This window comes from Bos indicus, chromosome 17 (genome assembly GCF_029378745.1).
Source record: "Bos indicus isolate NIAB-ARS_2022 breed Sahiwal x Tharparkar chromosome 17, NIAB-ARS_B.indTharparkar_mat_pri_1.0, whole genome shotgun sequence".
Lineage (NCBI taxonomy): Eukaryota > Metazoa > Chordata > Mammalia > Artiodactyla > Bovidae > Bos > Bos indicus.
Genome location: NC_091776.1, coordinates 9,992,913 through 10,009,735, shown reverse-complemented (window position 1 = coordinate 10,009,735; position 16,823 = coordinate 9,992,913). Strand labels below are relative to the sequence as shown.

Below are 16,823 nucleotides of genomic sequence, written 5' to 3'. Positions count from 1 at the left end.
TCCCCTTCCCTATTTCTGAAATGTTTATGCTGTTTTGCTGCCAAAAAGTTTCTTAATATGCACGGTGCGTGGAGTCTGGTATTGGAGATTGGGTCGCCGTTTGAATCCCAAGCAGCATCTACTGCTGATTTGTTACGTTTTCAGAAAAATAAGCTCTGCAAAGTGTATGCATATATAGCTACGGTCATAATTTTGTCTTCAGGGTTTATTCCTCTGTGTGGTGAGAGCTACAGGGCCTTTCCCTGGAGTACAGACCTGTTTTGCCAAAGCAAAGATGTTGATTTTTGTTACTGGATAGAATTTTCTTCCCCTCCCCAAAGCAGGAGACATCCCTGTCGCCTTTCAGTGTCAGAAAGTTTTCCAGCATAAGTTTCTAAGTTAGCAGGGGGAAACCTCTGTGTTTTTTGGTGAAACCCTCTTGTTTTCATTTCTTCCTTTTCTCTGAGAAGGAAACATTCCTCCTCAAAGGAAGGTTGGCTCTTCTGCCCTGAAAATGGAGAGGAGTCACCACGCTTTCAGTTTCGTGTGAGAAGTTGGGAAGAAAGCAGAGACGCACATTCATCTTTCTCTGTAATTTATTTCTCTTTTGGTCAATGTGGTTTCTGAGCTTTTCAGGAAAAGTTGACTTCTGCCTCCCGTTTTTGCAGACCACAACTTGGCTTTCAGGAAACAGGGCACTTGAGGTGCTCTTTTATAATTGGCCAGGGGCTTCTTACTCAATAAAATCAGTGGTTTGTGATCACTTCAGTCTTGTTCATCAAAAATCCATAGTTAAAGGGGTAGCAGGAAGAAGGAATTAAATAGGTTTTTTTTTTTTATTATTTTTTAAGTGCTGAACCTTTGGGAAGTGAAGAGAGAACATTCAAAATATTGCATTATATTCTAGCATCTTTATTATGTTCATATTTTTTATTCTTGGATCAACTATCAGTTTTGGTCTTTTACCTGAGGGCACTTTTAGCCAGAGTTCTCCTGTGAACCACAGAATACAGGAAATGACCTGACTATTTTCTCAGTGCTCTCAGGGATGCTGGCATGAACTGTGACGTCGGAAATTTGACTCTGCTTTGCAAGCTCCCACATTGGCCCGCCATGATTCCGAGAATGCTGGCATGGGACATGGGACGCCTGGTCAGAGTTAAAAGACCGTATTCAACACGGATATAGCAGTCCGCAGAGGATTCCTTTGAGTCCCATTTCTCATAGGGTGGTGCCCTGTGGGCCAGATAACACCTGCCTGTGGACTGCTGCAAGAGAGAATCCAGAGCTCTGGCAAACCAGATCTTTTATGATGGTGGTAAAGCCTGTTCTTCACTCCAGGAGAAGACACAAACTTTATCTTCCAAGGCTCTGTGTTCCATAAACACTTTTGAAAAGATAACCCAGCCTCTGCTCACTAGAAGTGCATAAACAGCAGAGATTCGTGAAGAATTGTCTCCCAACGTGTGCGTAGCTAGAGCACTTCTGGACATGCAGGAGAGATGTTCATTCATTAGGTACATGAGTGCCTTAGGGTTTCCTTCTCTCCTACAGCGCTGGCTGAGAAAAACGGCCAGACCTTTGCTATGGGTACCCTCTCCCAAGTGCTTGAAGTCAAAGTGAAAGTGTTAGTCGCTTCAGTCATGTCCAACTCTTTGCCACCCCATGGACTATCGTCTGTGAGGCTCCTCTGTCCATGGAATTCTTCAGGCAAGAATACTGGCGTGGGTTGCCATTCCCTTCTACAGGGGATCTTCCTGACCCAGGGATTAAACCTGGTTTTCCTGCACTGCAGGCAGATTCATTACTGTCTGAGCTACCAGGACAGACACCACCCTGCCCCAAATGCCTAGGGTTCCTCTAAAATGTTTAAGTCAAAGAAGAGAAAGAGAATATCAGACATTCTATCTTAACACAGTATCAACTGGAGACATATTAATGCCATAGGTGTTTGTTTCTGCAAAAATCCCCTGGTCCATAATGTATTAAAAGTAATACTTTACTGCTTTTTGAGAAAATATAAGTATTATATTTAAAGATTTAAATACTTAAAAATATTTTTTGATGCTTATTGCCAAAACAAAACCAAACCCAAATTCTGAAAAGTAGTCAAAGTGAAGTCACTCAGTCATGTCCCCACGACTCTCTGCGACCCCATGGACTGTAGCCTACCATGCTCCTGTGTTCATGGGATTTTCCAGGCAAGAGTACTGAAGTGGGTTGCCATTTCCTTCTCCAGGGGATCTTCCTGACCCAGGGATTGAACCTGGGTCTCCCGCATTGTAGGCAGATGCTTTACCATCTGAGCCACCCAGGAAGTCCCTGAAAAGTAGGGAATGGTTTATATAAAAAAGCTCACGTTTACTATTTCTTGTCTTAAAAAAATTGGGGGACGATTGCTTTGGAGACACCTGTGAAGCATCTTCTAGCCTTTGCTGGCTGAGGTGAGAAGTCAGGTCTTCAGTCTTGAGTATATTTATGTAACTGCTTCCTGCCTCGTCCCGGCTCCTTCCCAGCAGGAAAGCCAGTGGGAAGTTGCTCGTATCCTTGAGACCACTCGCTGTTTCCCGAACTTCGTTTTGCCGGGCCAGTCTCACAGGACTTCCTTTCTCCATACGATGATGCTGCCTCCCTGCCGTGGAGGCTGTTCCCAGACTTGTGTCTTCTGACCTCTTACAAATACTCCAGCCTGCAAAGCTCATGCCCACAGAGAAGTCCTCAGCTGAGGCTTCTGAGATGTTGTGGAGAAACCCAGGGACTCAAATAAAGAAGGATTTCCCAGGTGGCACTAGTCATAAAGAATCCACCTGCCAATGCAGGAGACACAGGAGATGGGGGTTCGATCCCTGGGTTGGGAAGATCCCCTGGAGGAGGAAATGGCAACCCTTGGGGTCACAGAGAGTCAGACACGACTTAGCTACTGAACATACAGCACACAAATAAAGAAGTTTAGGTCTCAGTGGGAAGTCTGGAAGGCTCTCTTTATGAATCATTGAGTGCGGGATTGCCAGCACATCTCTGTGTTGAAAGACAGTAGAAAAATCACAGAGAATAAACCAAGAAGCAAAAAAAGGCTCATGTTGAGGGCTTACTCTGGACAAGGTGGAGATGCCAAGCTAGGGATATAACCTTGCCTTCTGCATTTGCTATTCCAACAATTCTTTGACTTTCTAGAAGGCGTATTTTCCCTTTACAAGAAAACAAAACAGTTTTCTTAAAAAAAAAAAAAAAGGATGAAATAGATAATAGCTATAAAATTTATGGCTTTCACTTTGAAAGAGCCTTATAAATACACACATCGTTACTCTGTCTTCATCTCGTGACTGTCCTCCCTGTCAGCGGATGGATGGCCATCATTTTATCGCTTGACTGTTTATGACCAGAAAGAGTTGATGGGGGTGGGGTAGTACACTTCATTCTCTGCCACCACCACCCCCGAGCACCTTGAGTAATTGCTGGGAGATAAAATGGCAATTGTTTGGCTAAGTGTGGTCTTAAATTCTCTGTCGGAGCTTCACTCCCGCTGTCCTTTCCTGATTAGTAAGACACCATTATAGGTTCCTTTTCTGCTAAAGAATGGAGTGACTTTTGCTGTTGGATATACGGACCCCCTTGGGATTTATAGAATGGTGTATATTTATAGCTTGGTATGAAATAGATTTGATGACTTCCAAATGAATGGCTGGATAGGGGGATTGTAAAGAAGTTGTTCAAAGAATAACTTGTAATCTTTTGGCTCTGATGCATGTGGGATCTTAGTTCCCTGACCCCTGCATTGGCGGGGTGGAGTCTTAACCACCGGACTGCTGGGGAAGACCCCCAAAGTATAAAGTTTTTAAAACATGCATCCCTCCCCCCCCCTTTTTTTTTTCCTGATGAAGAGGATAGGAACCTTTTCTGTACTAAAAGCCTATCAAGTCAGTCATGCAACATTTCATGTACTTGATGGATAAAAGCCAGGTAGTGTTAGAACATCTGGACTGAGTTCCCAGATGTGGCTTGAAGACTTCCCATGCCAAGCACTCTGCCTGGCTTTATGCAATCTATAGAAAGGATTATAAACCTGCTGTTATCCAGAGGCTAAAGAAATCGCTGAAACCATCACAGAATAATCCATGCTCATCTCCCCTCCCGTTTATTGGTGTGATGGGCCTGTAGAGGAGTTCTGTGACTTAGGCCAGAGGAGAAGTAGTTGGTGGGGTGTGAGGCAGGGCGGGGGTGGCAGCTGGAGCTGACCGGGGGACGGGCTAGATTGGAACAGGCAGAGGAGTGGGAGAGACAGTGGGGCAGAGGGGAACATCGTGGGGGCAGACCATGGGCAGAATGGCCAGGCTGCTGGGGCTGCTGGGGGAGCTGCTGGAGGGCAGGTGGGGGAGTACACCAGTTCTTAGGGGAGGCAGATGAGGTAGACTGGGTCTTACCCGGTTGGCTGATAGAGCTCGCTGAGTGGGAAGCATGGGGCTGGGGGCTCGGCTAGGAGACCACAGCAGCAACACAGGCACAAGCAGGAAGAATGGGATTGCCTCCTGTTTATGACCAGAGGATACAGAAAGGAACAGCCTGGGAGCTTTTGCAGAAAAGATGGATAGAACGTGAGGTGCATTCTCGTCTACAGGAGAAATCAAAGAGAAGGCTCTGGGACGTGGAAGGACAGAAGCTGCTTGTCGAAACTGGTTTTAGCCAAAGAGGGTGAAATTGAGGTGAAGAGCATCTGGGTGTAGCCGCACTGAATACCCGTGTGTTGAAAATGTCTTTGAATGAAACGAGCAGCTTTCAGAGCATTACTTTTATTTTTTAAATATAAATTTATTTACTTTAATTGGAGGTTAATTACTTTACAATATTGTATTGGTTTTGCCATACATCAACATGGATCCACCACGCGTCAGCACATTCCTTTTAAAGCAAGCTTTGTTGACCATAGTCTCAAGCCTCCAGTTTTGAGACCACTGAAGAATACTTTAATTCAGACCCACATATACTTATTGAAGTGTCCGTGTTTAGAGGAGCCTCCATGATCTGGATTACATGATTTGGTTTACTGATCTGCTTACATTAGCTTATTCTCAAAATTGGCAAATACTGGGGACTGTTCGGGTTACGAGGGGTTTGCTATTCCCTGGTTTCTCCCTTCAGTGCTGGATTTTTGTCTACTCTAAAGGAATCTCAACTCCCAGTGGCATTTTGAGTTTCCATGTGTATAGGACCAGGTGAAAGAACTTTAGACATGAAAAGGCCACTGTTGAATTTTTAGAGGTATAGGTCACAGGCTTAACTATAGATTCTTGTGACTTTCCTGCTAAGCAGAAAACACGAATACTTCGCAAGTCCAAGCAATTTGCTTTGGCCATTGGATTCTGGTGTTCTAATTAGTGAATCAGTATGATGCTAGCTTGGACAAGACTAGATCTTCTCCACAAACCTGGAGAAGTTCAGTAAGACATCTCTAGTTCTGAGGTGTGGCTCTTGGGGCTACAGACCTGGGAGGGTGTGGGGAGGATTCTGTCCCTTTGGATCATCTGGAGAGAGAAAGAAGCTCTCATCCTAGCTGTTGAGGAATGGAGTGTCATGTATTTGGTGTCCTATGGGCTTTATACTATTAATTCTATTCTTCAAACTTCCACCCTTAGCCCAAGTCAGGCCCGATCATCCGCAGTCCAGTGGCTTAACCCTCAATCTCCAACCACACCGAGCTGCAGCCCAGCTGTTACACCTCCTTCACCCAAACTGCCACCTGTCCCCCTCTCTCTTCCTGCCACTGTAGCGGACAAGCCACCTGAAAGGTATGTGGTTTTCTGTGTGATGTAGAATATGGGGGTGGCGAGCAGAGGGGCTTGATCAACCTGAGTGGGTTCTTGTGCTCCCTGCGTGGAAAAGGCTTCCCGTCTCCTGGACTCTGTGGACATTTATAACCTTATCTTAAAGGTTCAAGAGCAAGTACATTCTTGGAAGAAATTTGCCTTATGTGAGACCTGCTTGAACCTGCCCTTTTTGGTTCTGGTCGTACATTTATGAAACCATATTTTTTGGAAGAACTCCTTATACATAAATAGAAAGCACACATGCTTTGTTTTCCAGAAGGAAATGTTGTTCAGCAGCTCAGTCGTGTCTGACTCTTTGCAACCCCATGGACTGCAGCACCCCAGGCTTCCCTGTCCTCTACTGTCTCAAACTCATGCCCGTTGAGTCAGTGATGCCATCCGACCTTCTCATCTTCTGTCATCCCCTTCTTATCCTGCCTTCAATCTTTCCCAGCATCAGGGACTTTTCCAGTGAGTCAGCTGTTTGCATCACATATAAATGGGGCACTGGAAACTGTAATTAATATGGCCCTTTGATGCGCTAGTGATGCAGAGGCCAGAGTGCTTTAGCAAAGCCCGTCCTCTGGGCCAGCAGACTGGCCATCCCCATCAGTGGCCCCCCCTCCTGCCAAGAGATGGGATGCTGCCTTCTGCCCTGGTGTGCAGCTGGCTGGCAGCCTGGTTTCCATCCTTCCCCACTGGGTTCTTTTCCCACGAGAACACACAGGATGTTTTGACAAACGGAGAGAAGTTGAGCCTGATGTGCCTTTTGGGGGCGAGAGTGAGGGGGTCAAATACAGAAGACCCAGCTGAGAACAACAAGGCCTTTCCGGCGGGGGCGTGGAAGCAGACTGTCAGTGGAGGATCGTGTCCTCAGCGCATGGCTGGAGCCACTGAGTATCTGTGTGCCTCAGCCCTTAACTGACTTGCCCCTGTCTCAAGACACTGGTGCTTTTCCTTAATCGATAAATGCGTTGGAAATAAACATGCCCCGTGGTTCTAGTAACACTGAATGAGAGGAAAGGGCATCCCACTGAGCGCAGAGGAGAATCAGGTGAAGAGGTTCAGGGTAAGCTTTTCAGAGAGGCTGCCTAAAAGGAAGATCTGAATTTGAAACTCGTCAGTTACTTGTCAAGCGCTATGGTTTCGCCTGATGTTCACTTTCCCGCTAATCTCTCTTTTGGAAGGCACTGCTGCGCGGGTGTCATAGAAGTGAGATTCGGGAAATGCGGGTGGGGAGAGGTGAGGTTTCTCACGCTTCGATCTGTGCGTCTCACGTGCTCCCTCTTCAGCATCATCAGTCGGAAGGCCCGGGCGGTATACCCCTGTGAAGCAGAACACAGCTCGGAGTTGTCCTTCGAAATTGGAGCCATTTTTGAGGATGGTAAGTGTCCCGTGGGAGCTTTGCGGGAGGTTGCCTTCTGCCTTCACAGAGGGTCTGCAGCCCAGAGCAGGCAGGCGGTCCCTGGCTGTGGGGTTGTCAGGAGCTTGCTGCTTTGGATGGGCGAGGGCCAGCCCACGTGGCTCCCGGGAACTGAAGACCAGGGCCTGTGCATGCCCACTTCTGCTTTAACCTTGGTTTTTCTCCAAACTTGGTAACTCTCAAGGTCCTTCATTCAGGACATTTTTGTCCTGATGTAGAGAAGCCGGTGCAAAGTGAAATCAAGAAACGTTTCCAATTTGCACCCTCTGTTTTCCTCCCAGAGTCCCCAGCTCTCTTAAATGCTTCAGGTTCATCAGCCCTGAGTTACAGGCAAGTGCTGTTGTCAACCGATTTTGCTTTATTGTTCCCTTACATTCTGAGGCTTGACATGGTTTTTGCTCATTGGAGTTGTGTCTGAATCTCTCAATGTGGGTATTGACTTTGCATATTGAGACCAGGGTATAGATTTTATTTGTGTGTTGAATAGTCACATGTAAGCGTTTTAGGAGCTATGCCCGGTTTCAGATTTCACAAATTCCTCCTGTGGTTCCATGTGTATCTCTTCCCTCCCCCTTGATTCCTTCCTTCCCAGTCCTCCTCATTATGAAACTCATTGGTTGCTATGGAAACAGCGATGTTGTGTGGGGGTGTGGCTGCCCAAAAGAGTTCTGGGGAAGCAGCGAGAACCTTTGATGCTTGGAATGGTTGATTAGCCAGAATGTTTGGAATATATGGAGTGCGTCAACACAGCGCCTGGTGCTGTATTGTCAGTGATGTGGCGTGTGCCGATGATTGTGGTTTAGAAAGCAAGCTGCCTCATTTAGAGGAGATTTCTGTATCTGTGGGATACGTACTCTGGAGAGCCAGAGACTGCCGACAGTGTCAGCAAACAAACAACAACAGAAAACCCCACATGTGACAGAATTAAACTCCGTGGAGAAATTTTGTTCTTAAGAGTAGAAGCTTCTGCCGCGGTAACATACACGCACACGGTTTTGCCAGGAGACGGTAGTCGGTTAGCTGCGCTGCTCCAGGCCTGTCACATATTGACACCCATAGAGCAGAAGGGAAAGCTGAGAGCGTTGAAACGTGTCATTTAAGACATGAAGATTATTATTATTATTTTTTTTTTTTGCTGTACCCTCATGTATGGCATGAGAGAAGGCAATGGCATCCCACTCCAGTACTCTTGCCTGGAAAATCCCATGAATGAAGGAGCCTGGTAGGCTGCAGTCCATGGGGTCGCTAAGAGTCATACAGGACTGAGCGACCTCACTTTCACTTTTCACTTTCCTGCATTGGAGAAGGAAATGGCAACCCGCTCCAGTGTTCTTGCCTGGAGAATCCCAGGGATGGGGGAGCCTGGTGGGCTGCCGTCTATGGGGTCGCACAGAGTCGGACATGACTGGAGTGACTTAGCAGCAGCTGCATGTATGGCATGGAGTTGCTCAGGGTCTCAGATAGTAAAGAATCTGCCTGCAGTGCAGATGTGGCTTCCATCCCTGGGTTGGAAAGTTCCCCTGGAGAAGGAAATGACGACCCACTCTAGTATTCTTGCTTGGAGAATTCTATGTACAGAAGAGCCTGGCAGGCTACAGTCCACGCGGTTGCAAAAAGTCAGACACTTGGTGAGTCAGCAACAACATGTGCAGTGCGTGTGATCTTAGTTCCTCACCAGGGATTGAACCACTCCCCCTGCAGTGGAATCGTGGAGGCTTAACCACTGGACCGCTTTTGACGCTGTGTGATTCGATTTGTTTGGGAGCCCCTGAACACAGCATGGTTCGTGTGATGTGTATGTTGGTGGAAGCTGTGTCTATTAGGGTGCCTTTGGCTGCAGGTAACAAAAACTGATAGATAGAGCTGGTGGAAGCAGTCATGAAGATGGATTCCCTCACACAGTAAGAAGTCTGCAGGTGGGGAGCCCCGGGGCTGGTCAGCCACAGCCTCGAGGGTGTCGCCAAAGCCCACAGCGTGTCCATCTCAGGCTGAACACGGGGGCCCTGGCTGCTTCCCCAGGCGGGTGGGAAGGCTGCCCCAGTTCTGGGCGTCATGGCCACACTCAGCCACAGCAGAGAGGCTGTGCCTCATCCTTGTGTTCTGGTTTTTAACTATGAGAAAACCTCTCCCAGCTTCCTTCCTGGGTTATCTGTTTGTTCTCAAGTCTCAATAGCCAGAATGAGGTCAGACGCTCACCTTAAACCCACTGCTGGCCAGGACTTCAGACCATACTTGGTCCAGAAATTCCTCCTCTGGGCACAAAGACATAGGAAGGGGGAGTCAGAGTTTCAATCAAATCTAGTTCTGCCAGCATGGATGATATTGGGAAAGGTCAGCAGAAGTCTGATGCCAGAGATTGAAGACCTCCACTTCTAAAGTCCCGCGGTGGCTTGCAGGAGTCCTAAGAAAAATAGTGTGTGCACAGGTGTGTGTGTCTCTTTCTCTATGTGTGTGTGTGTGTACACAAACATATCCATGTATACATGTACATACATATATGCACACACATGCATCTCAGTGTGTTTTGGGAACAGGAGAGTGATTGAGAGCAGAGAGCTATGGATTGTCAACCCTGCACTTACCTGCCTGAGGTCAGTTGGCTTTTCCACTTTCTGTGTGACCTGGACAAGTTCCTTAAGTTCTCTCTGCCTCAGGTCCTCCATCCTGATCCACAAGGATGTTCTCCTGGGTGGTGATGTGTCAGGGCAGCATTTGGGGCCATGAGTGCAGCACAGACATCTGAGGAGGCTGTTGCTGACCACAGAGCTTCACTTGGTGCCCTGTGGACCCAGCTCCAATTTGAGCCAAGGCACAGAGCCCTCAGATTGGGGGGTCTGTGATGCTGGTCTGGATGGCTGGCTGGGGCACCCAGGGAGTATTGGGTGTTCCTCAGGCCTTCCCCAGGCCAGCTACCCCAGAGATGCTTACTGATGTGTTGACACCCTCCCTCTCCACGAGCATACTCGCCTGTCATTTGATGTGAACTCCATGCCTTGCAGCTCTGCCCCCTCCTTTTGCAGCAGCAAATACACATGGGGACCATGCTCAGAACCCATGCCCCAGACTGAGTGTTTCTTAAGGAGGTTCTTAAAGGTCACAGACAGTGGAAGACCCTTGTCTTCGCTGTTCAGTCACTAAATCATGTCCCACTCTTTGTGACCTCATGGACTGCAGCCTGCTAGGCTCCTCTGTCCTTCACTATCTCCCGGAGTTTGCTTAAATTCATGTCCATTGAGTTGGTGATGCTCTCTAACCATCTCATCCTCTGCTGCCCTCTTCTCCTGCCCTCAATCTTTCCCAGCATTGGGGTCTTTTCCAGTGAGTTGGCTTTTTGCATCAGGTGGCTAAAGTCTTGGAGCTTCAACTTCAGTATCAGTCCTTCCAGTGAATATTCAGGGCTGATTTCCTTTAGGATTGACTGATTTGATCTCCTTGCAGTCCAAGGGACTCTCAAGAGTCCTCTTCAGTACCATGGTATGAAAACATCAATTCTTCGGTGCTCAGCCTTCTTTATGATCCACCTCTCACATCTGTGCATGACTACTGGAAAAACCATAGCTTTGACTGTACGGACTTTCATCATCAAAGTGAGGTCTTTGCTTTTTAATATGCTGTCTAGGTTTGTCATAGCTTTCCTTCCAAGGAGCAAGCATCTTTTAATTTCACAGCTGCAGTCACTGTCTGCAGTGATTTTGGAGTCCCAAGGAAATAAAGTCTGTCACTGCTTCTACTTTCTTCCCATCTATTTGCCGTGAAGTGTCGAGACGCCTAATGCTTAGCTGTTATTCTGGGGCAGTGCCTCCCATATCCCATAGGGGGCGCTGTGTGTGTAAGGTCTCAGGGCAGATGACGTTCTCATGCGACACCCCACCCCTCCCCCCCAATACACACCTGTATGCGTGTGTGTGCACACACACACATACACAAGGCATGTGTAGGGGTTATTTATGAGGACTCTGACCTGGTCTGAAGCATTGAGAGTGGTCTTGGAGGGCGGGTGGGGTGCCCTCAGAAGGTTGTCCGGGTGTAAATGGGAACAAGAGCAGAGGGCCAGCCATGTAAAGCTCAGACTGTGGCTGGCTACACAGGAGTGGGTTATGAACTCCGTTTGCTGAGTTGCAGTCAGCATTGAAAAATAGGAAAGAGTGCATTAAAAAAAAAGTGCATTGAACATAGTGAGAAGTATTATCCCATGAAGCTTTCGTGTGTTGGGCACATGTCCGTGTGTGCTGGAGTTCAGCTACAGTAGCCATCTTCTGATGGGCTGTGGTCACGGCTGCTGTGCTTGGCCAGTTCCTGACCTGGTCTGCTGGGCCGGGACACACCTCCCCTTCCTTCTGTGGACATGGCTTCATGTCTGCTCCTGGTGTGGCCTGAGCTGGGATCGCCCCATGGCTGTGGGGGTCCAGATGCTTCCAGACCCTGGTGATGAGTGCTTAGACCCCGTGCCTGTTGCTGTCCAGCCTGTGCTGGTTGTCCTGCGTATTGTTAGGGCTCTTTGTGGGACCTGGAGTCGCCCGACACTGGCCCAGGTGTGGAAGGCCTCCCTCTGTCCTCAGAAACACCCCATGCAGGTGCCGGTCAGACGGGGTATGCAGAGGAAGCTGGTGAGGCCTGGCCACTGCTGAGAATGGCCGAGGAAGACTCCCCAGAGGAGAGGGTGTCTGGGGGTCTCTGAAGAGGAAGAATCCCCCATGAAGAAGTGAGGGGAAAAGACTTCAGCGGAAAGCACTGCCCATGCAGAGGCCTAGACTCACTTGGGGGTGATTCCCTGAGGGTGACCTGCTTGTGGGCAGAGTCAGGACGGGTGGGGAGGTGGCCGGGCCAGGTGCCTATGGAAGTTTGGGTTTGTTCCTCCGGATGGTGGAGGGTTGTGCTGTGATCAGCCAGGTGTTCTGGAAAGTTCACTGAGCTCCCTGGTGCACCGTGGTTTAGGAGGAGCCCAACCGGACACTGAGGGGATGGTTTAGGAGGCTTCCGTAGGGAGGAGAAGTGGAGGCTGGGGTGACTGGTGGGAGGGGGGCCCCTGTAAATAACTCTTGTGCAGACTTGTAACCAGACGACCCGGGGGTGGCCCCCGTTGGGTTTGGTTGATGCACAGCGGGGCAGGGAGCTCACTGGTGGCAAGTGTTTTGGTAACGAGTGATGTCTCTTCCTTTGCAGTGCAAACCTCAAGGGAACCTGGCTGGCTGGAGGGGACTTTGAATGGCAAGAGGGGGCTGATTCCACAGAATTACGTCAAGCTGCTGTAGCGCCCGGCTGCAGACCCTGGCCCCAGAGCACCTTCCTGGGAGCGGCGAGCCCCGTCCACCTCCCGGGCGGAACCCACGGCCACCTGGACACTCCAGGGTGGGGACCGGGGGGGACAGATGGCTCGAGGCGGGGGGAGAACCGCTTTGGGAGGTGCGGATCCGAGTAGCGGGAGAAGGCTGTCCAGATGGACAGGAGAGACTCTGCATCTGGCATGCCTTGGGACTTGTGGCTTTAAATTATCTGGTCTCCAGGGCAAGGAGGAGGGCGACCTTCTGCTGGCCCACCTGCCCCACTGGCGGCCCCCTCACAGGACACCTCCCCTCACACCTGAAAGGGAACCGTGCTGTGAGACGTGCCCCTAATGCTGGTGTCATTGAGGGATTGCAGCAGGCCGGCGCAGGCTGCGTTGGTCTCTGCACCCAGGGCAGCAGACCGAGGCTTCTGCTCGGACGGCCGGCCGCCCTCCCTGGGGACCCACGCTCACTGACTTAGGGCGCCTGCAGACTCACGACAAGCTTCTCTGTGCTGCTCACTGGCGTGCTGTTTCCCTGACATCCCCTGTCCGCCCCAAGTTTCCTGTATATGAAATAAAATCTAATTTACTTTGGGATTTGTGTCTCACGTGGGGAAGAGGTGGTGGAACTCACTCGCTCTGTAACATCTCCTGGTGTGGCTGGTGGGTGGGCTTGCACTCTCCCCAGGTGTCGGCATGCACATGCTCACAGGTAGGATGGATTAACCGGGAGCCTGGCTGCTTTGGAATGGGGCATGTTTCTGGGGACAGGGGTCCCCTCTCTGACAGGTGAGATCCTGGCAGGTCCCCTCCAGCTACCTCAGAGGGCCTTGGGGGAGCCCAAACAGGATGGAGCTGGGGTGCTTTCCCCAGAGCTTTGTGTGTGAGGGCAAGCTCCTGACGAGCTTCTGTGTACAGCCCTGTATCACGACCCCCCTCCCCCCTGCCTCCCCCTCCCTCTGTTTTCCAGACTGCAGTGCCCATCTCTCCATCTGGATTAAGCCGGGCTCTGGGGCTGTCTGGGCTACATGGACCCAGACCCTGCTTGGAGGAACTTCTGCCACATCCCTGCACACAGGGTGCTCCAAGCGATGCTTCTGTGGTCTTCTCAGCCTCTGACTCCCAGGCACAGCCTAAACCAACCTCTCTGGGAAGGGGGGACCTCTCTGCGCCCTGACCTGGAGTCCCTGGAGTGTGCAGCTCATTTGTAGGGGCCTCAGGACTGTGAAGCCAGCCCTGCTCCAGGGGCTGCTCAGGGGCCGGCATCTCTCTTTTTCCACAGAGGCTTTCTGGTCTGTCACAGTTCTCCCCTCAGATTGTCCCTGGAAGGATGTGTCTGTCGCCTCTTCCCCAGGTGAGATGATCCCAGAGTGCTGGTTATCAGTTTGGAGCTCGCCTCCTCTGGACCATGTAAGGTGTCACGTTTGGGGTCCGGTGTGTGTAGAGAGGCAAGCCCATTGAGAAGAATCCATTTTCTGACTAATGTGTTAAGTCACTTCAGTCATGCCCGACTCTTGGCAACCTCACGGACTGTAGCCCACTAGGCTCTTCTGTCCATGGGGTCGTCCAGGAAGAAATACTGGAGTGTGTTGCCATTAGAGCAGTATAATTAAAAATGCTGAACTGTGGGCCCAGTGGAGAGTACTGGGGCTGCCAGGGGCCCAGGGCCCAGACAATGCCTAGCCCTGGGGCTGTGGGCCAGGCTGGCAAGAGGGTGGGGGTGGCGCCTGTTTTGAGTTCTCCCTTCCTGCTCCTGCCTGCTGCTTAGAGGTACAGGAGAGAAGCTTGGCCTGGAGCAAACTTCCCCATTTCTGTGGGAAAGTGCAAGCTTGTGGGCAGTCAGGGTGAGTGGACTCAGGTTAGCACTGGAGCAATTTCCTAGCTGTGTTCTTCACTGGAGTCCACCCATCGGCAATGGACAGAAGACTGGTCGTGGAAATTGCTGTAAGGTCTGGCTACCGGTGTGGGCTTTCCACATGGCACTAGTGGTAAAGAAACGGCGGCATGGGTTTGATCCCTGGGGCGGGAAAACCCCCTGGAGGAGGGCATGGCAACACACTCTAGTATTCTTGCCTGGAGAATCCCATGGACAGAGGATCCTGGTGGGCTACAGTCCGTAGGGTCACAAAGAGTCAGACACGACTGAAGTGACTTAGCACACGCCCTGGCTACCTGTGTGGTAGGGCAAATTAAATCGACTCTGATTCTGTTCCTCCCGCCTAAAAAGCCAAGGATACTCCGAGATTTGGGGTTGAAGTGATAGTATACGCTCAGCGGGCAATGCTAGTCCGTACTGATGTGAGAGTCACTTGCTTCCGGTCCCCGTTGCCATGGGCCACCATCTGGTCACCGCTGCTCCCCTACGGGGATGTTACTGATGTGAGAGTCACTGCATCTTTGTTGTCGGGGCATCTGTGTGTGGGGCATACATGACAGTGTAACAGTAGTGAAGCCTCGGGATAGCGCTGGCTGCAAGGGCTCCCCCAGCCCTGCAGACTCCTCTCTGGTTGTTCCAGGAAGAACAGGATTACACCAAAGGGGCGCTGGAGTGTTGGGGTGTCTTCCTCTGGGAATAGGTGGCGCCAGGCGGCCCCCGGCCGGGGCGCTTTCCTCTGGGCCTGGCCCAGAGTATGCTTAATAACAGGACCAGGAGGTGCTCTCTTGCACCTGCAGATCTCCATCTCCCCAGAAGAGACAGGAGTGTGGTGGTGTGTGGGTGTAGTTCCCTGAGCATCTACTGAAGGCTGGCTGAGCAGCGGCCCTGCCTCCCTCAGGGCCCAGGCCCCTCAGCCCACCTCGTTCAGCACCAGCCACCTCCTCCAGCTGTCATCCCTGTTCATTCAGAAGCATGATGGGGGTGGGGGGCGGGCTTTGAGCAAAAGAGGGCACTCAGATTGCTTACTTGCAGTGGAGCTTGCATCCTGTGGGGTCCGTAAAAGGCTGGCCCTGGGGGTCCCTGCACCCGGAAAGGACACGCCAGATAAGAACAGAGCCAGATGGCCTTGGTGGGTTATAACCCCCTTTCTTTGTAGCAACGGAAGCATCTGTAGTTGGGAGTAGGGGGTGGCGGGGTGGGGGGAGCTGGATTGTTTGTGCTGGTGGTGGCCGTTCAGCCCGTTCGTACTCTGCCCGGACTGACTCAGCCAGGGGAAGTTATTTTAATGAATGCTGTCAGGAGCAGAGAGCGTGGTTCAAGTTCAGTGAGCTGGTCACACTCTTTCTCCTCAACTGTCCTGCTCCTGGGGGCTGGTAGAGGGTAAGGGCTGTTAGGAGTTGAATTGTGTACCCCCTTCCAAAATTCATATGCTGAAGTCCTAACCCCGGTACCTGAATGTGACCTCACTGGGCAACAGGATCTTGGCAGATGTCACCAACTCAGGTGAGGCTGGTAGGGCTGCACTGGTGTCCTTAGAGACAAGTGTAAGGAAGGACAGTGTCAGGACACACAGGGAGACGATGGCCACGTCCAAGCCAGGGAGAGGCCGAATCCTCCCTTAGAGGGACCCAACCCTGGTGACCTTGTGATCTCAGACTTCCAGCCTCCCAGATGGGGAGATGAGACATTCCTGTTGGTTTTAAGCACCCCCATTTGTGGTACCCTGTGGCATTTCTAGGAAACAAATACGGTGGCTAAAAGTGCATGTTTTGAGTTAAAAAAAATACATATATACCTATTTTGAAATTCTGTTTTCCATTTTGTACCTTGCTGATCTTAAATGTGTTCCCTTGACCTCTTATGTGTCAGTTTGCAGCCATGAAATGGAAAGAGTGGTACCAGCCTCCTTGGAGGACTGTGACAAATGATGATGTGAAGCGTCTGGAGGGCACCCAGCAAGAAACGGGGTTTAGTAAATGGGGAAGATGGGAGAAGGCACCCCCAGGGGCCCTGGGGGCTGGTCTCTGCCCCCTTCTCTCACAGCCACGCCCTGCTTCCCTCTAGCCTGCGCGCTCCAAGGCCATGCCTTGCTCTCTCCCTCTGCCCTACATAGTCCAGCCTTCCCCTGCCTTCCCAAGGGCACTCCATGCCTTTATTTTTTAAGTAATTCACTTGGCTTAGTTGAGGCTGTTGTTAGTTGTGGTGTGAAGGCTTAGCTGCCCCAAGGTATGTGGGATATTAGTTCCCCCACCAGGAATTGAACCCATGTTCCCTGCATTGGAAGGCCGATTTTCAACCACTGGACTACCAGGGAAGCCCCCCATTCCCTTTCCCACTGGGTCCCTTGTCACCTGCTCACTGGTTGTCCCCTCAAGACTCTCACTGCCCAGCCAGATGTTCTGCGGGACTCTGAGTCTTCCAGAGCCACCCGACTTTCTTCCCTCCCTCCTGCGGGAGGAAGTTATTCCAGGAGCGTGT

The 16,823-nt window shown here is 50.7% G+C and overlaps 1 protein-coding gene and 1 non-coding gene across 10 annotated transcripts in view; one reads left to right on the top strand and one right to left on the bottom strand.

The window, feature by feature from the left end:
• The window catches only part of ARHGAP10 (Rho GTPase activating protein 10), a 375,184-nt gene extending 362,118 nt beyond the window's left edge, over positions 1–13,066 (top strand). For 2 of the 9 annotated variants that reach the window (XM_070770132.1, XM_070770136.1), the window contains 3 exons: positions 5,610–5,762; positions 6,968–7,164; positions 12,367–13,066. In XM_070770132.1, the coding sequence (XP_070626233.1) occupies positions 5,610–5,762; positions 6,968–7,164; positions 12,367–12,455 (439 nt within the window). In that variant the 3' untranslated portion in view covers positions 12,456–13,066. Of the gene's footprint in view, positions 1–5,609; positions 5,763–6,967; positions 7,165–12,366 lie in introns of those variants that run through there. The other 7 variants (XM_070770139.1, XM_070770135.1, XR_011561289.1 and 4 more) reach the window with 6 other exon arrangements.
• Positions 2,225–2,296, bottom strand: TRNAC-ACA (transfer RNA cysteine (anticodon ACA)). The gene has a single exon. It is a non-coding gene; the product is annotated as a tRNA-Cys (tRNA).
• Positions 13,067–16,823: the final 3,757 nt, after the last annotated feature.